The 22,752-nt window shown below is 37.0% G+C and overlaps 1 protein-coding gene across 21 annotated transcripts in view; it reads left to right on the plus strand.

Moving 5' to 3' along the window:
• Window positions 1–22,752, plus strand: part of mical3a (microtubule associated monooxygenase, calponin and LIM domain containing 3a) — a 132,055-nt gene that overhangs the window by 64,929 nt on the left and 44,374 nt on the right. For 15 of the 21 annotated variants that reach the window (XM_079825458.1, XM_079825475.1, XM_079825474.1 and 12 more), the window contains exons 2-19: window positions 506–883; window positions 1,030–1,237; window positions 1,699–1,815; window positions 1,991–2,092; window positions 2,343–2,498; window positions 4,522–4,622; window positions 7,375–7,632; window positions 8,055–8,170; window positions 9,754–9,880; window positions 10,587–10,680; window positions 10,836–10,862; window positions 11,214–11,361; window positions 13,360–13,556; window positions 13,709–13,827; window positions 15,527–15,598; window positions 15,693–15,872; window positions 20,182–20,283; window positions 22,115–22,225. In XM_079825458.1, coding sequence (XP_079681584.1) covers window positions 608–883; window positions 1,030–1,237; window positions 1,699–1,815; window positions 1,991–2,092; window positions 2,343–2,498; window positions 4,522–4,622; window positions 7,375–7,632; window positions 8,055–8,170; window positions 9,754–9,880; window positions 10,587–10,680; window positions 10,836–10,862; window positions 11,214–11,361; window positions 13,360–13,556; window positions 13,709–13,827; window positions 15,527–15,598; window positions 15,693–15,872; window positions 20,182–20,283; window positions 22,115–22,225 — 2,511 coding nt within the window. In that variant the 5' untranslated portion in view covers window positions 506–607. The remainder of the gene's footprint in view (window positions 1–505; window positions 884–1,029; window positions 1,238–1,698; window positions 1,816–1,990; window positions 2,093–2,342; window positions 2,499–4,521; window positions 4,623–7,374; window positions 7,633–8,054; window positions 8,171–9,753; window positions 9,881–10,586; window positions 10,681–10,835; window positions 10,863–11,213; window positions 11,362–13,359; window positions 13,557–13,708; window positions 13,828–15,526; window positions 15,599–15,692; window positions 15,873–20,181; window positions 20,284–22,114; window positions 22,226–22,752) is intronic. The other 6 variants (XM_079825466.1, XM_079825467.1, XM_079825471.1 and 3 more) reach the window with 2 other exon arrangements.

Consider the following 22,752-nt stretch of genomic DNA (forward strand, 5'->3'; position numbering starts at 1 on the left):
TAGCTCTTTAGAAACATAAAGTGATGACTTAAGCTTAATTACTTGAGCTTACTTTTATAAAACGTAATCATGAAGCAGTGCTCTTTTTTTTGTAGAGATAATTAAATGACTATTTAATCACAGTCTAAACTTGGACTTATGTTTAGATCAATGGAACTAAAATTAGAGCGTTAGATTAGTTCTTTCCTACCTGAATATAGTATGCAGATTTTAAAGAGTCTGTTTTTTTGTAACTATACCAAGAAGCTTTCATATCTCTTCCTTTCTGTTAAAGCCACGCTGTGCGAACTTTAAGGAAAATGTTGTCTTGCTTTTGAAAAATATAGTAGTAATTAGTAGAGGACTGCCTTATATTTATCATTGACAAAAACATCAAATAAGGAGGCCTAGATGCAATCTGCAGATTTATTTCATATTTTACTTCTGCAAATTTCTGTGCATTTCCATGTGTGCCATAGCAATCTATACATAAAATGTTTGACAAATCTTATCTTCCTTCATTCAGGGTGAAAATGACCTATGGCGGAAGTTGAATCGAAAACAGGCAGACTCTGAGTGAGCTGGACGGGGCTTGTCCCATAATCCCTGCTTATTGGCTCAAGGGACCATGGGAGATGGAGGCGTCAATACGGTGGGAGAAGGGGTGAATCAGTCCCATGTGCTCTTTGACCGCTTCGTCCAGGCCACCACCTTTAAAGGCACTCTCAAGGCTTTTCAAGAGCTTTGTGACTTCCTGGAACTCAAGCCCAATGAATACCGTGTGTTCTACCACAAACTCAAGTCCAAGCTCAACTACTGGAAAGCCAAAGCTCTCTGGGCCAAGTTAGACAAGCGTGCCAGCCACAAAGAATACAAAAAAGGAAGGGCCTGTGCCAACGCCAAGGTATGGAACTTTCCCTGGGGCGAAGGAAAGTGTTTTGGTTACTAGTTCTCAAACTTTCAATGTTCTAATTTTGTTCAAAATAGATTTTAGTGTTTTCATGTGGCTTGATGATTTGGGTTTTATTCTTTGTGGACTTTGTTTCTCAGTGTCTCATCATTGGAGCGGGACCATGTGGTTTACGTACAGCCATAGAGTTGGGCTTCCTTGGAGCCAAGGTGGTTTTGTTGGAGAAGAGGGATGCATTCTCCCGAAACAATGTGCTCCATCTTTGGCCTTTCACCATTCAGGATCTGAGGGGTCTTGGAGCTAAGAAGTTCTACGGCAAATTTTGCGCTGGAGCCATCGACCATATCAGTGAGTAGGATATCAAACAATTTTTCTTTTAGAGAGAAATTAACCTTTACAGTGCAGACATCCGTTACAGGTGATCATCCAGCACTAAATGTAGACGTAAATGTGTTACGATGCTCCTTGGAGACTTTCAGTGACTCAAACCACCTTTGTAGGTGTTCAGGCACTCCTATCAAGTGTAGTGTAAATGCTAATGTGCACTGATGCATCCCAGACATTCAATGGCCGACCTACTCATGTAATCATTGTGGGATGTGTTGGGGAAAACCTGCCAAAACAAAGAATTTAAACTTTGCCAGCAATATATAACAGTTTTGCCCAAGAAGAAAAAGAACTTGGATTGACTGTCTTGCGGAAGTGATGCATCTAATCAGAGAAACTCCTCTAGAACGTCTGGTCCACGCGTTGAGTCGGATGATGAACGGGATCTAAGATGTGTTTTTGAATCTTAAATCTTACTCCAGGTATTCGCCAATTGCAGCTGATGCTCTTGAAGGTAGCTCTTCTCCTTGGCATCGAGATCCACGTCAACGTGGAATTCAAAGGCCTCATTGAGCCACCAGAAGACCAAGAGAATGAGAGTAAGATCACTTTCTCGTGTCCTTTCCTTGTGAAATTTAGCTGTTCCATTCATTTGTTTTTATTTCCACATGAATACCGGTTGTTCTAAAGAGCCTAGGCATATCCTGAATGGATACTAAATCTTGTGGAGAAAGGACTTGTCTGTCATCATGAACATGCGGTTGGTTTTTCCAGGAATTGGGTGGAGAGCTGAGGTCCACCCCAGAACACATCCAGTCAATGAGCTAGAGTTTGATGTCATAATTGGGGCTGATGGGAGGAGAAACACGCTGTCAGGTAAGAATATAGCACTTCGTATTATATGAAAATTGAGAATGTTCTTGTCTAGACAGGGAAAAAAAAATTAGTGGTCTGTGCTAAGGGACTTGAACAAACTTTGGCGTGTAACTTGTCCCACTCCATTCATCCTGCGGGCATGGATGATGCATTCAAATCATTCTGCTTATTTAGGAGAAATGTTCTAATACTTGTAAAATGTGACATTAAAAGTTAATTCTTATAAACGTGTATCCTGTTTATTTTCAAGGGTTCAGGAGGAAGGAATTCAGGGGCAAACTGGCTATCGCTATCACAGCAAACTTCATTAACCGCAACACGACTGCAGAGGCAAAGGTGGAAGAGATCAGTGGAGTAGCCTTCATCTTCAACCAGAAGTTCTTCCAGGATCTTAGAGAAGCCACAGGTGAAACAAGCACTCTTATTAAGAGAGATCACGGGCGTTTACAAAAATGTGACATTTAAGAAGTGTATTATTCATTTTTCTAAAGTAACAATTAGGGCTAGTCAGTATATCGAGTTTGTACAATATATCGATATATTTTTTTGGAACGATATGGAATGAGGCAATACCGTTTATATCGATATACAGTAGATTGATACGAACACATCTGAAAAATAGCGGAGTGAGCTGATGCAGAGAAAGTGCATGATACAATTTGTCCTAAACAAGACACATGCTTTATATAAAGGGCTTCAAAATAACTGGTAAGATATAGTTAACACGTATAGTTTAAAGCAGCTTGCCCTGTCAGATGCTCTGAGAGATAACATTAGGCTAATAGTGCTGACAGACAGATAAATACTTGGGGTGTTTAATGGGTTTAAAATGTGGTGCTCTCCTCAGTGCATAACTTACATTTCACAGGTATATTCTCCATCTGTAAAAGTTAGAAAGACTTTGCTGTCAGACTTCTGGAAGTGAATCGCCGCTAAAATTCAGGCTTCCGTGAACGAGCGCCACCGCGTGCATGCACGGCAAACATACGGAGCGCAATAGAATAGAAACGTGCAATAATTCTGACTAAAGTATACATATTTCTAAAATATTTGTTGTTGGACAATAAAAGTGCCATATGTGGAAGTATATTTTTATGAAAGTGACCTTTTATAATTGGGTAATCAAATATAGGCTAATATGCTTTTGTGTTTATTTTCATTTTTAGTTTAGTGAATTTAAAAACAAAATTGTTAATTTAGTTTTTAGATTGTAAACCCCCTTTTTGCACATAATGTATTGCATAGCCTACATCACATTCGTACCATTTGTTTATAGCCTTCAATATCAACATTGTTTTTAGGACATCATTGGGCAGGATGTGAAATAAAATTATTATTAAAATAAATACATATTTGTTTTATCCAAATAGAAAAACGTAGAAAATTCCGGGAGATATACCGTGTATCGCCATTCAACCAAAAAAATACAGAGATATGATTTTTTGGCCATGTCGCCCAGCCCTTGTAACAATGTCCAACAGCGTCATCTTCAGGTAAAGTTACAGCGGGAGTCCACGTCTCTCGTGCCTCTGAGCCCATTGAGTTTTAACAGACCTACTAATGCGTGCGATGTGTTTGATGGGGAAATCATGAGAGGAGGCAATGCCTCAATCGTGCTCAGATTGGATGTGATTGGACGATTGTTTTGTGCAATAAATCCCACCTTGTTTTTGTGCATGTTCACAAATCAGTCTGAATGAACAAAATTATAAAAAGTAAAAAAGACTAATTAAAAAGTAAGTTAACATCTAAGCCACTTAGATATTTCCACGTTGTCACGTCAAAATCAAACTTGAGATGGCCTGAAAACATGATGGCTGTGGGTGTCTTTAGTGAGCAATCAACCTGGTGAAATTAATACATCTTTGTGTCTTTGACCCGTGTTTACAGAGCTTGATGACTAATGATGATCTGAAAAAAGTTGACTATTAAAAAGAATAGCTGAACATCAGTTCACAAATAAAATATATTGCTTGAATTTATAATCGTTAATAATTTAGTTATTGTTTTAGAATAAATGTAAAAATGCTTAACACTAACTTGATGAGATATAGATTATACTTTTCACAAATCTCTTTGGGTTACTTCTTGACGTTCCAGCAGTGTAGGAAAATAAATACATGGAAAATATTTGATTGATGATCTATCCCTGTGCTTTGTGTTGAGTTGGCAGTTTTTGTTGGAGTTGTATAATCACCGTTATCCCCCTCTCTCTTTCTCCTGTTGATTGAGGGAGTGGGCGCATTATCTGCTGCACAGATGGAACTTAATCACATCAGCGAAACGGATGCGAACAACTTCCTCTTTCTCTCCGTGTCCCTTTTTTCCCCTATTGACATGCTGTCCGTCACATCTCCACTTTAATCTCTCCCTTCCTCTCGCTCCCTCTCACTCATTTTGTTCTTTTCTCTGTTGGTTTGCCTCCACAGGAATTGACCTGGAAAATATTGTCTACTATAAGGATGACACACACTACTTTGTAATGACTGCCAAAAAGCAGAGCCTGCTGGAGAAGGGCGTCATTCTACATGTGAGTGCCATTTTTCTAATCTCCCCTCTTTTATTCTCACTTGTCCCTCCCTCTTTATCGCTGTCTCTTCTTGTTTGCCTTTCTATGTCTAGTACTAGTTAAAGTAGCTACAGCTAAAGTACTAGCACACCTCTACTTAAGGCACATGATTTGAGGATGTAGCAGTAGCACAAATATAATGTATGACCCTATTGGAAAAAAACAACCTTGAACAGCTTAAGCTGGTCTTAGCTGGTCTGGTTTCCCTGTTTTAGAGGGGTTTTCAAGCTAAACCAGCTAACTGACCAGCTAAACCAGACACGCATCAGCTTGGTGAGGTTTAAACCATCTAAGACCAGCAAAAAACATTTGATTTAAGATTTTTTGGGGGGTATGCCAAAGTATGTGCATTAGTACCTTCACCAGAACCATTAATGAATATACACTACCATTCAAAAGTTGGTGTGAGTACGAAATTTTATTGAAAGTGACAGTAAAGGCATTTGCTGCATAAGATTTACATAAGATTTAAGTTTCAAATAAATGCTGTTCTTTTGAACTTTCTATTCATCAAAGAATCCTGATCAAAATGTATCACATTTTCCACACACACAAGAAAGCAGCACAACTGTTTTCAACATTGGTAAAGAAGAAATGTTTCTTGAGCACCAAATCAGCATATTAGAATGATTTCTGAAGGATCATGTGAGACAGAAAACTGGAGTAATGGCTGCTGAAAAATCAGCATTCCATCACCGGGATAAATTACATTTTAAAATAAGATATACTAAAATTGAAAAGTTATTTTAAATTGTAACAGCATAAGATAATGATTAAATATGAAATATTTACAAAATCTCACAGACCCAAAATTAGAATGTTAGTGTACGTATCCTGCTAAAGGTCTAGTTATTTAATTGTCTTTTTGCCCATAGGAGTGTTAATAATCATTACTTTGAGCGGACAGTCTGTTCCCATTTATTCACAATGAGCTCTTCTGCTCTGTTCCCAATACTGCCAAGTTTGTTGAATCATTAACAAGAAACCTCAATCCCAGCCCTCTCTCTCACACTCATACACAGTCTTGCACAATACGACTGATATAATGATGCACAGTAATGACACCAATTAATGTAGCTCGGTAGGTTGCAAAGAGAGCCATGCTTGCTTTGCATTTTTCAGGATAAATTACAGAATCCCACTGGACAAAACACTTGTATTTAATGTGTCAGGATTATGCCTTAAATGTAATGGTGCTCAAAATAAAGCCATTTTAAATGAGTGTCAGCGCTGAGAGTCCTCGTCTGTTTTAAAAAGCCTGACTGTTAGCAGAAACAAACACTACTCGCTCGTAGCAACATGAATCAGAGAGGAAAAGACCTCTCAAATATCGCATTACCACACCCACAGCCACTCATGACTAAATTATATGCCTTGTGGTGCTCTCCAGTTGCAGACAACTGAGCATAGTTTTGAAAGATCAAACCCACCTTAATAAGAATATTTTCATAATTACATTGTCCTCAGTGCTGACTATTGTTTGATTCTATTGGGTTTTCATGTTTTATGGGAACTTTCCATAGACATAATGATTTTATACTGCACAAACTATATATTATATCCCCTAAACCTACCCATCACAGAAAACTATCAGCATTTTTACATTTTCAAAAAACATCACTTGGATTTCAGATATTGCCATCTTTGTGGGGACGTTTTGTCCCCATAATGTAGGATTTATCTCTACCACACACACAAAACACCCTGGCCATAGTATTTTATTGTATAGAGGGTATACACAAGACGTCACCTTCGACCGGAGTGACTGCGGTTATGCCCACTGAGTGGCAAATTGCTTTTCAGCGTGAATGCCATGAAAAACACACAAAGTGCATCTAACACGGCAAAGAGCTTTGAGATTGACTGTACAAAAAATAGATTTGAGGTCTAAGGTATATTTTTACAGACTGCCGAAATCTACAGAAAAGAGAAGCAAATGGACTTTAGGCAGCGAAATGTGGATTTGCAGTTATCATTTTGTGTCAATATGTTGAATTTTGGGGTCAAATCTTACCCTATACACCGATCAGGCATAACATTATGACAGGTGAAGGGAATAACACTGATTCTCTCTTCATCGTGGACCTGTTAGTGGGTGGGATATATTGAACATCTTGTCCTCAAAGTTGATGTCTTAGTTGGAAAATTGGGCAGCGTAAGGATTTGAGCGAGTTTGACAAGGGCCAAATTGTGATTGCTAGACGACAGGGTCAGAGCATCTCCAAAACTGCAGCTCTTGAGGGGTGTTCCTGGTCTGCAGTGGTCAGTATCTATTAAAAGTGGTCCAAGGAAGAAACAGTGATGAACCGGCGACAGGGTTATGGGTGGCCAAGGCTCATTGATGCAGGTGGGGAGCGACGTCTGGCCCGTGTGGCTGGCCAGATACCACAGCACACCTTCAGGGGTCTAGGGGAGTCCATGCCTCGACGGGTCAGGGCTATTTTCGCAGCAAAAGGGCGGCCAACACAATATTAGGCATAATAATGTTATGCCTGATCGGTGCATAGTGTATTGACAACTCATCAATTAAATATTGACCATCTTATATTCTGCATAATTGGATGTTTGTAAATAAACACTGACATAAACTATATAAGTTTTAGGGCTGGACGAGATATAATGTATATAAACATACCGATGATCCATGGAGATAAAATGTATAAAATGTGCATTTATTTATTTGTTTTATGTTTTTCCCTCTACTCTTGTATAGGACTATGCCGACACAGAAATGCTACTCTCCAGGGCCAATGTTGACCAGAAGGCTCTGCTCTCCTATGCTAGAGAGGCAGCAGATTTCTCTACCAATCAACAGCTTCCTAAACTGGACTTTGCCATCAACCACTATGGCCAACCTGATGTCGCCATGTTTGACTTCACCTGTATGTATGCCTCCGAAAACGCAGCGCTCGTCCGTCAGCGCAATGGCCATAAGCTGCTAGTAGCCCTGGTGGGGGACAGCCTTCTAGAGGTGAGTAGAAAACCCATGTGGAGGAGAGAAATAAGTCTATGTTCTTGTAAGGGAGTTAATTTGTTACAAACTGCTTTAATAGAACCAGATGGTGTTTTTCCATGAAGTACCACAAAAGTGGCTTTTGCTCTTCTCCAATGGATTCCTTTGACAAATTGTAACTTCTGAAAATACATTTTCTCACATAAATCTGAAAACCACCACTTTAGAATCTGTGGTAATGAAAGCATTATGCTGAAACACCACACACATTTAAACTATCTATACTGTGGCTGTGAGGGTAGTTTTTCCATCATATTCCAAACAGAAGGTGACTGATTTCTATTATGAATTTTACAGCCACTCATTTATCATTTTTAGTGTATGAGGAACAAGTTGACTGGAAATGTTTTTTTTTGTTTTTTTTTTTGTTTTGGGTATAGCCATTTTGGCCAATGGGCACTGGAATAGCAAGAGGTTTCTTGGCAGCTATGGATGCAGCGTGGATGGTACGGAGTTGGGCTCACGGAAACTCCCCTCTGGAGGTCCTGGCTGAACGGTAAGACAGATTTTATGTTCAGAATTGAATGCTTTTGGGCTGCTTACAGCATGTGGTGTAGTATTTACTACTACAACCATTGAAATATATTTAAAAAAAATCAAGTTTTAATGGTGTTATATGTCTGTGGTCTATACTCATTGCCGAGTATTTTCTCCTCAAAACTGTAGTGCACCAAAGACTGTCTCAAAAACGTGTTTTGACCCCGCCCCTGTTTCCTACGTTACAAATATGTAACCAATCTCGTCAATGTGCACGGCAGGATACTGATTTTTAGAGGGATGCTGTCTGACTCTGAGATGACTAATGGGAACATGGTTTGTGTAACATTAGCAACACATTGTTAGCTGGTTGATAACATAGTCAAGCCAAATGCTAAACATATCAATTACTGTTATGTATCTGACATTGTAGAGAGCGATACATAAAATGCATTACCATTTTGATACACTGACTTGTTGATGACCCTTTGTAATTCACTCTTTCTTTTCTTCCACTGAATCAGTTTCTGGTTCAAACATATATGGCTGAATGTAACCAATATTTCCACTTGCAATTTGTGTAGCGTTTTATTACAGTTGACTGAGTGGATCAGGTTGTGCGAGCTGGTGTGATTGAGTGGAGGCAGGGAGTAATTTGCATATTCTTGGGTATATAAATTCATGAAGTTTTTTGTTTGTTGTCACATGATCTCACTATGTTGCTTGTTTTATTCAGCAAATGGCATCAAGTTATGATAATGGGAATATTTTTTTTTTTCTCTTTTTTTCCCCTGTGCAAATAGTGAGAAGATATTAAAATTTGCTGTTGATATAGCTACATTCATCACTCTAGAAATGAAAGGTCTAGTCAAGTTTTTTGCATTGTGGGAAATCATGTATTGTAATCTCGTGTAGTGTGCTCTGGTGCTCATTTGGCATTTTTCATATATTAAAAGGGGAGTACAGTTGCGTAACCACATTTATACAACAGATTTTTGTGTTTCTCGAATCTGATTGGCTGAGAGCCTTTAATATGCTTGTTTTCACAGCCCTATACGAAAGCATTGTGAAAAATGTGATCGTTTGGTTGAAATGATGATTCCTCTGAAAGAAAGTCACCTTTTACACCATTTCAGAGTACATACACAAATATCAAGAAATGTTTAATATGAAAAAAGGCCTTTACGGCATACTGTGAAAAATATAATATGGATAATATGGTGTTATTCCATACCAAAAACATCCAGAGTGATATACTGCTGCAGAGTACTTATGATGAGGTTGACAGTGATTGTGTCTTAAAACTGAGCAGTAAACAGCTCAAGTCCCTACAGGCTGTCATTTACTGTGTTGCTTGTTTTCTTCCTGCTCTGTTATTTTGCTGCATACTGCAGGGTAAGTCACAGTGGTAAAGCACTTTTCAACTTGTGTGCAATAAGCAGCATGTCTGTGGGGAAGCAAAAGTGTTTTATGAGCGAGTAGCCTCTAGCCTGCATGATGTCTCTAGAGTCTCCTCTTGAGACATCATCACTAAGATTAAGGGAATTTAGCTCTGATATCATGGTGTGTAGTAATCATGACCACAACTCCCTTGGGTTTCAGGGAAAGTATCTATCGACTGCTGCCACAGACGACACCAGAGAATGTGAGTAAGAACTTCAGCCATTACAGCGTTGACCCAACTACACGGTACCCAAACATCAGCCTTCACCAAGTGAGACCCAACCAGGTGGGTTTTTGCACAGCTGACCTATCAAGTTTTAAACCGATAAACTCTACTAGTCGACATATGGCCTTTTTTTCTTTGTGATTAAAATATCACATATACATCCTCCTTTTGTCAGTCTCAAAAATTTGCTGACAACTTTGCCAGTGGATAATTAATAGAGATGTTTAATATATTGCCGCCAGATTTTAGTTTTTTTTATTAATTGGTGTCAGTTGATATTGGATAAATACCATCGGTTTTGGATATTTCCACAAATTTTACATTTAAATCTTTGCCAATCTTTTAAAGTTAATATTTTATTTTAATTTATAATATGGATTTACAATACCTGTATATATTTATAATTTGTGCTAAATATTTATTTAGATAATTAACACTTGAAAATCAAAATCGAATTACAAATCGAATTGTATTCAAAATATTTAAATATATTTAGACAAATTATTGAGTTTTTAATATTGGCCATTTATCCGTTAAACTGGCTTTTGAGTAAATATTAATGTAACATTTTATGTATATATTGGCATTATATCGGCTATCTGCCAGACTGCCATCCTGCTCTCTAGGTATTGGCATCAGTCATTGCAAAATTAATGGTTGACCACTATTTATTATTATTAAATATGTTATGGATCTCTTGTATAATGGTGACCCTCCTAAGGAATAAATATGAGCTCTAACACCATTACAATATAATTGTCCACAGTTACGGCATCTTTTGGACACCGGAGAAGCCAGGGATTTGCGTGTTGACATGGAGAATGTGGTCAACTCTTCAACTCCTAAGCTCACAAGAAATGGTGGGTAGATTTAGTGTCACATTAGTATTGCACATCAGAATACTGGGTAGATTTAGTGTCACATTCTTCCATACATTTATTTAGCCTTTTCACCGTTCTTTATGTTGGATGGTGTCAAATGTAAATGTGTATAACTTGATTTATTCTCATCCTAGAAATTCTGCTTGAGAAGCAATTGCAAGGTAATTTTGCAGGCGACTCTCCTAATGCATGACGCTTTTCAAAAAGCTTTGTGCAGTTTATTGTATGAAAAGAGTAACCCTGACATGGAATGGAAAGGTGTCTTTAGAACTAAACACAACTATGCACTAACAAATTTGTGTAATTTCACAAACTGAACTACTGCCAGTGCCGTCCATGTCTTGAATGTTTCATAACCTCTTAAAAGGAATGAATTGCACCATGAAAGTTCTTCAGGCCTGGGTCTGATCATGTGACTAACTCCAATCCGATTGGATGTCAGCGCATTCCATTATTGAATATGCACATTCTTGTTTCCGAGGCACCTACTGGCTTTGCTTCCTTCCCATCAGAGTCCATCGTACGCTCCAGTAAGTTGCTGAACTGGTGTCAGAGGCAGACGGAGGGATACCGAGGTGTCAGTGTGTCTGATCTCACCACGTCCTGGAAGAGTGGCCTGGCGCTGTGCTCGCTCATCCACCGATACAGACCAGACCTCATGTAAGTGCAGTATGCCCCATGCTGATCCCAACAAAAGCCCTGCGTTATTATGGTTCTATATTTAGAGATCCAGGACTCGGGGACAAACATGGCAGCACGAATCAGAGATTCAGTTCATACAAATAATAACATAACTTGATTTTGAGAGGATCCGTAAGTCATACACCCCTGCAGTGTGGAAGACAGGAGATCAAGGCAATGTTAAAAAGAAACATGGTTGACATTTTAGAGAGTTTTGAGGTTTTGTTGTATGATTATGAGCTTTGGACTATCATCATAAAATATGCATTCTCCACTGTAGTTTTTTCCTTATTAAAAGTTGTTACACACAAACAAATGAATAAGACTTGTAACAAATGTTTTAAATTATTACACACACGCACACGCACACACACACACACACACACACACAAGATTCAACAGCTTTGTTGTTAAGCTGCAGAATATAAGTTGGCAAGAGCGTATAGAGTGCACCTTTAAGTGATAATGTCATTGCTAAAATTACTCAAATGATTCTTCATCTGTGACAGTTCATTTGTCTTCACCTCATTACTTTTAATGAGCTATAGCTTTGTTTACCGTGTAGTATTTATTTACATGGCATATTCATCTGTTAAGTACAAAACACTGTAATAAAAGTACAGTCAGGTGAGTTACTCTTCTGCAGAAGGGCAGAAACTGTAGTTATTTTTACACTTGGTTCTGTTACGTAGAGCAGCTGAAAGCCTCATTAGCTTTTGAGACGTACATTAGCATTATCATAACTCTCTCCATTAGAGCAGATGATGAGTGACCTTTAAAAGCTTTTGCTTATGAGCTGTTTGTTATGGTCAGCTAAACTAGTCTGCATTTGTGTTTTTAGGCAGCATTAGTGGAATCCTCTGAGGAGTATACCGTACGCCTTTCTCACTAGCTCTATCCAGACACTTATGCAGTGTATTGAGGTTTTGATATAGGAAGTGTAGCTCTAATAATGCAAATAAAATAGACTGTGAATAGATTTTAATGCAGTCATCATAGTCCCACCTAGCGAGCATATACTACTGTTTGGAGTTTGTAAGATGTTTTTGTTTTTATGTTTTATCTCGTGCTCAACAAGGCTGCATTTATTTAATCAAAATACAGTTAAAAACACATGTATTACAATAAAAAATTAGGTTGGAATGCAAATATTTTGTAACATTTTGACTGTCTTTTGTCACTTTTGTTTAGTGTAATGTGTCCTTGCAGAATGAATATATATTCATAATTTTTTTTTTTTTTTTTTTTTTTTTTTTGTCTTACCGACCCCAATCTTTGATCTATTTAAAAAAAATTCACATCAAACCATCAAACTGACATACCATTCACTTAAATCAAGTAGTAGTTCTTCGATAAAAGCGGTTTCTGTTCCGATGTTGAAGGACATTCATTCTAACCATTTCAATGACGTTTGCCATTTTGATGCAGTGTGAGCAATACAATACAGCAATGCAGATTCATCCCTTTAAGGCAAGTCATTTCACTCAGCGGCCATCTTTGAAATGCCTCTTAGGTATCTATTTCAGTCATGCAAGTACAGCTCCTATCTCTTTAAATGGGGAAAAATTAAATATCGATAGCAACCACAGCTTCTAAAGGCAGACGCAATGACTTTACCATTTGCCGATTGGCTATTTTATTTAATATGCGCGACTTGGGTTTAACACAATGCTGTCGACAGCAGTTGGAGTCCATACAGTGAAGATCATGTAATGGAGGCAGAAACCGAGTAATATCGGCTACTAGCAACCAACAAATCAACAACTTGACAAACTCCAGCAACTGATTCACTGTCAGTGTGAACAGCCTTTTATAAATGATATTTAAATTTTATTTTAGAATAATATTTTTAGTTTTTATCTGGCTTCAGTGGTTTTAAATCACTTTTTAGCACTTGTTTGCAGTCTTACAACTTGCTTATGAACATGATTATGGTATATGGAGATGTTTCTCAGTTGTGATGTTTTATAATTATAGTGACTTTGACTCGCTGGATGAGAAAGATGTGGAGAAGAACAACCAGTTGGCTTTTGACGTGGCCGAAAAGGAGTTTGGAATTTCTCCCATCATGACCGGGAAGGAGATGTCTGGTGTGGTGGAGCCTGACAAGCTCTCCATGGTGATGTACCTCAGCCAGTTCTATGAAATGTTCAAGGACACTGTGCCACCTGGTGGTAAGTTGTAGTTCTACAATAATGCATCCAGAGAAAAAATTGTAAAACCAAAAAGGAATGTTTGAGTCATTATGCGAATAATTATGCTACTCCCTAGCATGCAATTCCTTGGTAGATTCTAGTAGTTTATTATTCATGTTTTTGTGTTTCAGAAAACCACAATCTGAGCCCCGAGGAGAAGGCTGCGTTGATTGCCAGCACTAAATCACCCATTTCATTCCTTAGTAAACTGGGTCAAAGCATCGCCATCTCTCGCAAACGAAACCCCAAGGTAGTCAAGTTTCTTGTTGTTACAGCAGAATTTTTTTATTTATTGCATGCCTGCAAAGTAGTCGCTTTTTGGCGAAATTTGTCATTTTTAATTAAAATATGTAATTTATGTGAATCATGTAGATTTGTGTAGACATGTAGTTTTTTTCCAGGGTTGGGGGTGAAATTGCAAGCACAGCAAACCTCATGATAATTATTGAAAATGGGCTAATTCCATAGACTGGAATGAGACTAGACTTCTCTTGAACTGTCTCAATCTTTTTTGGTGCTCGCGAACCAATCATCTCTTCCGCTTTACAGCACAAAATAAACATGAATGCACATCAAACGGTATGTTGAAAGATATGGTACAACAACAGATTTTTTCATTACGTGTATACTGCAACATGTAAAGAAGTGGCCGTGGTTAAATCACGTGCAGCGTGTGTGAGACTGAGACGCTGTGATTTGTCAAAGAGACATGGAGAAAGATGAACGAGCATATCAGGAGAATCCACAAAGGAATTACATTTTCTAAAGGGTTGTTAATAACGTCATATTTTCGAAAAGTCGGCAGCAGTCAAATGCGAGAGCAGTGCAGCTCCCGGACAGTTTAGAGGAACGCACATGCGCGCAATGGGGACAGCATTATGAATTAAACTTACTTGACGATAATAGTTAATACATCAATATCTTAATAACAGAAACAGCCTTATATAATGTATAGTAATCAGCATCTTTTTGTCTCTTAAGTGTATAGTCGCATTTGTGGTAATAAACAACCTGCTTGTTAAAGCGGAATACTAAATATTGAGAATGCAATAGCGTGCATTATAAATTAAAACCACATGTATACATTACAGTGTGGTAGCAATATAGACAAAAAACTGCAGAAATTGAAACAAAACCAATTTTGTTTTTGGCATATTTGTAAACAATCTCTGCCAGCTGGCAGTAAAACCAAACAATTTATTTCCTTTTTATGGACTCTGTTTCTTAATAAATCAGGGACAAGAAAGAGGACAAGAAAAGCAAGGGTCAAATACAGAGGAAGGCTTACATATAGGGTTACTTATAGGAAAATGTACAAAAGGAAAGGTTGCCTAATCATGTGAAATTGTTCTGTTCTGCCAAGCATTGTAAATATTTTTTTTTCTATTTGAATAAACTACAACAGGTTGTACATCCAATTACATTTTTTTCCAATTTATTAGTATTAGCAATTATTAAGCAAAAAGCTACAGCATGTGACTGTAAAGTTGATAAGGACACCTTTGGGGGATTAAGACCAAATAGCGCCACTAAGGGACACGGTTCAACATCTAAAATAAAAACGTCAGAAATTGACTTGAAGATTGATGTCCAGAAAGAGGTCAACAAGCCAAAAATGATGATGATCAATTAATTTTAACCTTTTAATATTATACTGATGTACCAACTAGTGTTCCCTGTATAGTGTACAAAATTAGTTGACTGCCCCAAATTAATCAATATCGAATCAAATGAAATTGATTTGAAATTGTGTTTTTTTAACATGAAGCAAATGTCTTTTCCCTTTACTTTCTTAATATTTCTTTCTGAGAGTGCACCAGAATGCTTCATCCCTGACCCCCCTACAAGGATTTAATTTGTAAACATGTCTCCTTTTTCACCACTTGTGAGTCTGCAGGTCTGTTATTGTAATCGCAGGCATTCAACGTTTCCTCTCAAATCTCACATAGGATAAAAAAGAAAAGGAGCTGGATGGACTGGGGAAAAGACGAAAGACCAGCCAGACTGGACAGTCAGAGGATGTAAGGCCATAACTTGCTGGATCAATGGATTTGCAACATTGCTTTGTGTATGTACTTATCCAAATCCTTTCATTCCTGTTCTCCAACATCTCAGGAAGAGCTGCAGAGGGTTAATCGAGACGAAAGGCCCTCTATAGCTACAGCCCTGACAGAACGTAAAATTGACTCGGCCTCTGCAGCAAACAACAACAACAAAGTGAAGTCCATGGCCACACAGCTGCTAGCGAAGTTTGAGGAGAACGCACCAACGCAGTCTACCGGACTCAAACGACAGGTGGGTTGGAGTTGCTGCCTAAAATGACTATGGAAACTTTTCAAACATTCGTGGATGAATAAAGGAACAAGTAGGGCTGTCAAATTAAAATTAGAATTTTACATTATCGTTGAATTTAAAATAAAAATCCACATTCTAATGCAAAAAAAGGTGCAATTAAAATGTAGGTGTGAATAAGGCAGCCTTATCAGTGGCACACTGTAAGAGTAGTTGTTGCGTTTTAATGTTTTTCTTATCCAGTTGAGCCCACTTGATGTGGCGCTGCTGTGTTGTTCATCCAAACATTGCAGAAATAGAGAAGCTCAATGCGGAGAAGATCTTGGTTACGTCATATCCGCAACCAAGCCATTCACTCAGAACGCATTTTCTGTGCTTCTTTTCCATTGTTTTCTATGTAAGCAAGCACTAGATGGACATACAGTCAAACCTAAATTTATTCAGACACCTTCAACATTTTCTCACATTATCACAGTTTATTTGCTATAGTTTATTAAATGGTAATACAATATGACAAGAACTCCGAGTTAAACTGTGTCAGAACAAAGTAATCTTGATAATGTCACATAACTTTGATTTAATTTTTTAAGGGCTGGTAAAACACATTCTTTTGACGGCTTGATTGTGTTTGTGGGGTGCACTGTAACATGTGTTCATGCTTCGTTTTTAAAAAAATTCATTATTTTTCATATATTTTACCTTTATTCTACACTGCTCTGTCCCTCCTTGTAAAAACAGTCTGATGATTTCCGGGTTCTATGAAGCCGGTCCCTCAAAAATACGCAATGGGCTCAGATTGGTTAGCTGGCCCAGTGTGTTGTGATTCACTAACCGCCTAGTGCATGTTTGTCGGAAACGTCACGCCCCTTACCTTTACCGGTAGACTGTGCTTTGGTAGTATTAGAAACAATGGCGTCATTAAAACCATACCAATTTGAGCCCGAATCGGACCCAGAACATTTTAGTGAAGATGATTGTGCAGAACCTGTTCAGTCCTTATGAATAAAGACTGCAGATCTATAGTGATCCTTACTGAATGGCACTGTTACTTTTGTATTTTTAGAACAATTATAGCCAAATATCTGTCGCAAGATCTATTAACCTAAAACGAGCACTAAACATTGGCTTTACTATAGTAGCCAAATCAAACACAGAACCATGTTTAGCATGCCCGTAGATAAACAATGCATAAAAGCTCTAATCAAAGAATAATTTACACTAATGCCAAGTTCGCTGTTGAGATTTAAAAAAAAGTTTGTAACATTAGGTTTGTCAGTAGCGTTGTCATCTGTGTATATCCTTGCCACAACGTACAATTAACAATACGAACTATTACAGGAAAACCCATCGACGAAAAATAAATCATACTTACAGGTTGTGGCCCATAAACAGCTTCTGTTTTTAAATCCATCTTTCAGGACAAGCCGTTGTGCGAATCCTGCATTGAACTCGTGAAGCTTTCCTCCGTGAAATGTGCAGCGGGAGCCGCGCGCGCGCGCTGTGCATACATACACTGGCAGTGTTCGTCTCGCGCAGCTGAACCGCGTCTCGTGTATTGCAAATACAGACATTTTCCGGTCTTCTCCTCCAACCCCTGTCTGTCTCGTGCTTTGATTTATGATGGGCAGCATATATCTGCTGCAAATGCGACCTGTTCCCCTCTGTCTCATACACGCATGCATATAACATGTTGTATGTTAAACGCACTGCAACGCACCCCCGTCCCTAGGAAGGCTGAACAAAGTGGATATAATATGTCACAGTTCACTTTATTTTGCTATCCTCGCTAACATAAGTGAACTATAGTGTCCTGTACCCACTAGTAAAAAAGGATATCTGTTGTCTGAATATTTTTTGGTTGACTGTTTGCCCATTGCGCTTTTGTCTCGCAACAGAGAGACGCATGTTTAAAAAGCCATGTAAAGTTAAAAGAAGTTAACCTTTAAAAAAAAAAAAGTCTTAACTTTGTGGGTTTTTTTCCGTTCCACTGCATGTCATGTTTTTAAACGCAAAAAGTACTGTTTTCTGCGCTTCGGCTCTTTGTATTAAACTATGAATAAATACATGATGCTGTTTTGTTCATAAATGTTTATGCAATTTATAAAAATTATATATTTGAAAGTTTTTTTAAACGTTATATACTTTTTTGAGTAGTCAGTTATGTTATTTCATTACTTTGAATAAACAATTTAATGCGATGCATTAATAGTAACCTTCAAAACTAACTGAATTTTGAAGTGCAGCAGTGTGTATGTTCAAGCACTGTAGTCTTTCTAGAATATCATGTTGTAGAACAATTAAATATGTTTGTGGGAAGCATGCAACTTTTAAAAACCCATGTTTTTTGTGAGGTTTGTTTTAAACAAAAGGAAGACTTTTGTCCTAAACTGCTGCTACTTACTGCTAGAAGTTCTCAGCATGCTGGAATTGTTTGAAATGATCAGGTTTATAGAGTGAAATGGTTCATTCTGATGGAGTAACCAGCAGGAATGACTGGCATGAGAGAGGATTTGGGAGCTTTTTATAAGAAGCTAAACCCTTTGTGCTCTGCATCAGTGTGGGGTTGATAACTCTGTTATCTCCTGGAGCTTTTCAAGATAAGGGTTATCTACACTACTGTTCAAATGTTTGTGCTCAGTGAGATTTTTTTTTATTTTAAATAAATTAATACTTTTATTCAGCAAGTACGCATTACATTGATCAAAAGTGACAGTAAAGGTAATATATATAATTATATATAATTAGACATGTTGTGCCTATATACGGTAATACGATATATCACAATAATGATCATGCACGATATTGTTATCGTGGGCACTTCAAAATACCATGAATAATTATTTTTTTACGAATTATTCCGATTTTTAGAATGCATTTTAAGAATACTTTACCCATCAAACGTTTAAAATGAACAATACCTCAAAGAGGAATGTGCACTGATACTTAAGACTTAAGGCTATTCATTTTCAAACTTAAACATTTTATATTTAAATCTGGACTAAATTACATGCCCTAGATATTGTTTGAATATGTTCTGATTCTTTGTTGTTCAGTTCCACACTTTACAATAAGGCTCTATTATTTAACATTAGGTCATTCATTAACAAACTTACAATTACAAATACTTCTAAAGCATTTATTAATCTTAGTTAAATGTAAATTTCAGCATTTAATAACACATTATTAAAGTCAAAAGTTGTAACTGTATTATTTAATGGACCTAACACTAACAGTTGCTTTTTTAACTAATGTTATCAAAGAATAATAACTTCTGTAAAAATGTAGCTATTCGCTCTTTGTTAATGTTAAGGCATTAACTAGTGAGACCTTATTGTAAAGTGTCACCTATCGTTCTTTATAATTCCTTTGCACTTTTTTTTGTTTTAAATATTTGTTTACTTTATACATTTTTGTATATTTTATTGCTTTATTGTATTTAAATGTTTGGTTATTTTTGTTATAAGAAAGTTATTAAACCTGTTATAGTATGACAACTTTTTTTTTGCAATTTATTTCAATATCGTGATAATACCGTATACCATGATAAAAGCTTAAGCAATTAATCGCAACATGAAAATTTGATAAATAATTTTTTTTAACAATCTATTCATAAAAATAAAAAAATCCTGGATAAAAATTATCTTGGTTTACACAAAAATATTAAGCAGCACAACTGTAAAGGTAATTAGATATATTCGATGATGATTTCTGAAGGATCACTTGACATTACTGGATGGTAATGGTTGCTGAAAAGTCAGTTTTGCCAATACATTAATAAATTACAAAAATAGAAAAGTTATATTATATTTTATAAAGTTATAATATTATGTAATGTAACATATAATGTTAAATTGTAATTATATTTTACAATATAATTTTTTTTTCTCCTTAAATAAAAGCAGCATAAGAGACATCTTTCAAAAACAAAAAAATCTTACTGATCACAACCTTTTAAACAGCTGTGTTTTTCTCAGGTGTCTATGGTCTCATGCATGGACTGGTTCATTTGTATGTCTGCTTAATCATCTGTTTCCTTCTACTTCCTGCATGAAAGCTGTTAGTTTGAAACACAACCCTGGTCGCATGTTTTCAGTTTTTGTTTTTCTTTACATTTTATTCATGCATGGCACATTACAGGTGGTATTTCTGCTGTAAATTCAGTCGTTTACTTTCAGTTTCTATGTGCATGCCTATCCTTATTTCTGTTGTTTTCCATTCTCTTTCCTCACTCCTGTGGATGTGTTAATGGCTTTGCCACATCCTCACTTTTCATTGGTCACTTCACCCATCACGTACATGCTGCTGGTCACAGGGGGAATCTATGCCCAATCTGGGGCTCCTACTGACCCCCTCTCCACCCGCTCCCTCTCTGAAAGAGTCAGTGCGACTGGATTCAGTCCCTGCATGGAGGAAGGTAAAGAGTGTAGTACATTCCATTGTTCCAAGATTCCCATCAACCATTAACACTCTTAGTACTTACTTACCGCTCTACTCATCTATATTTGGCATTGTCTTTGTGACTAAATTTACTGTCCTTCTATCGTTCGTCAGTTTTGTTGAAATGTGTCTTGCATGTCCATTTTTTCATTTAATCTAAATACTTTTTCAAAAGCATGTTTCTTGTCTGTTTGAGTTGATGTAGCCTTATTGATCTTATATTTGACATGAAAAAATTCAGGTCTCAAAGATCTCAAAAAGATGAAATTGAGGTCAAAAAGATGCGACCATTCTTGTGTAAATTGTAAATCATTTGTTAAACTCTTTACGTAGACCAAGTAAATGTTACAGAGAAATTCATTCTGCTCGTGTTTCATGATTTGTTGTTGTGCCTTGGTATCAGCCATTGAAAATATATCATCACTCAATACTTTGGTTGTAAAAATGTGACTGCAAGATACTGGGGAGGGTGTATTTCCTTCCTTCATAGCTTCCTTTTTTTCATTTGTGTCAAAATATATATACACAACACATCCATTCAAAAGTTTGGGGTTAGTAAGATTTTCAGTGTTTTTTTAATGAAGTATCTAATGCTGACCAAAGCTCCAATCCATCCAATCCAATATTCAGCATCATTACTCCTGTCTTTAATGTCACATTACCATTCAAACAGCATTCTAATATGCTGATTTGGTGCTTAAAAGATATTTATTACTATTGTTTAAAACAGTTGTGCTGGTTACTATTTTTGTGGAAACCAATGTATGTATTTTTTAGGATTCTTTTATGAATAGAACGTTCAAAAGAACAGCATTTATTTGAAATGTTTCTTTTGTAACATTATATGTCTTTACTGTCACTTTTAATCAATTGAATGCATCCTTGCTAAATAAAAGTAGTAATCTTATATACCCCAAACATTTGAACGGCAATGTATTCTACTCTGAGTCTATTACTGGCTTTATAATTGTTATATTAACTGGCAATCTACCTTTGTGTGCTTGGTATTTTCATTTGTTTTAATAAGAGAACGTTCTTAAACTGACAGCTTGTGCGTGTGTGAGAGGAAAGCATGAAATGTACCTTGAATATGTGTTTTATATATGCATTCAGAGGCGCACACAGTTACAGGAGCAAATGAGTTTCCGCTATAAGGAAAGACTGAAGTGTCAAACTGTCCCCATCAAAAATGAGCAGGTACAAAGCTGTAGAAAAGACACCATGCTTTTAGGATTACAATATAGTGTCTCCTGTGTCCTTCCTTGTGGCTCCAAATGTAGTAACCAAGATGATAGACCCATGAGGTGATCATTTATTCCTCTGTGTACTTGTCTGTTGTTGTTAGTTTCCTGTTTGACTAGGTGTGCTCATTTATCGGAGACCTAGAGGCCTATCTTTCCACACTGTACTTTAGCGTTCTTTGTTTGCGTTTCCAGTTTGATTGAGACGAATGAGCCATACGCTTTGCTTATTGTTCTGGTGCTTTGATATTCCTCGTTCTCAGATTTTAAAGGTTTAGATGTGGTTTTGATAGCTACGTTAGACATTCCATGTGCATGGGAGGTCTGTGTGTTTGTTAAGTGTTACTAAAGTCTCTGGTTTGATTATCAGCTCTGTTTTTCTGCTTTAATGGGTCACTGTTTGTTTTCTAACACAACGTTCCTGTCACTCGTCACTGTGGTTGTGTTTGTGTGTAGTAGGTGATTGGATGTTGGATGGTATGTTTTTTTTTAATCTGAGGAATGTGTGAGGTTTTGCATTTGTGTAATATTATGTGAACAGGTTTCTCCTCTCTTGTCTCTCTGAAGGCCAGCAGCGGGACTGAGGTCTTGAGGAGCTGCCCTAAGAAAACCATTCTCCTTTCTTCTTCCTCACCCTCATCTTCCTCATTCTCTTCATCGTTTCTTCCACACACACAGGTGACACACTCCTGTCATCCAGTACTAACCTCAGCATCTCTGACAGGGGCTTGTTTTCTACTATTGCAGTCTTTTGAGATCAACTTTGTGTATTTTTTAAGACTTTATGGTATAGAGCTATCTGTCTTGAATTAATCAAGCAATCCTCCAGGCATGTTGATGCAAATGGCGATGTAAATCAGTGCAGTGGAAATAAGTACTGACTATTTTATATTTTACTATTACTTTTATTATTATAAATATAAATAAATATTTATTTATTGTTGCTCTACTTGTTGCTCATGTTGGGGCTATTGCCTAAATAAAATAAAAATAGGCAATAAAATATAAAAATATATAAAGAATATATATAAAATCGGTAATAAATAAGACAATTAAACAGATTTCTTGTGACTAGAAATGAGTTTTAATAGTTGGGTAGTTTAGCTATATATTTTCAGATTTGCTTTATACTTGTACCTAGTAGTTTGTCGTTCACACATTAGTCAGGCTAGTTGATTTTGTCGTTTTGCATGTGAACAATTTAC

Source organism: Gobio gobio, assembly GCF_949357685.1.
Source record: "Gobio gobio genome assembly, chromosome: 9".
Lineage (NCBI taxonomy): Eukaryota > Metazoa > Chordata > Actinopteri > Cypriniformes > Gobionidae > Gobio > Gobio gobio.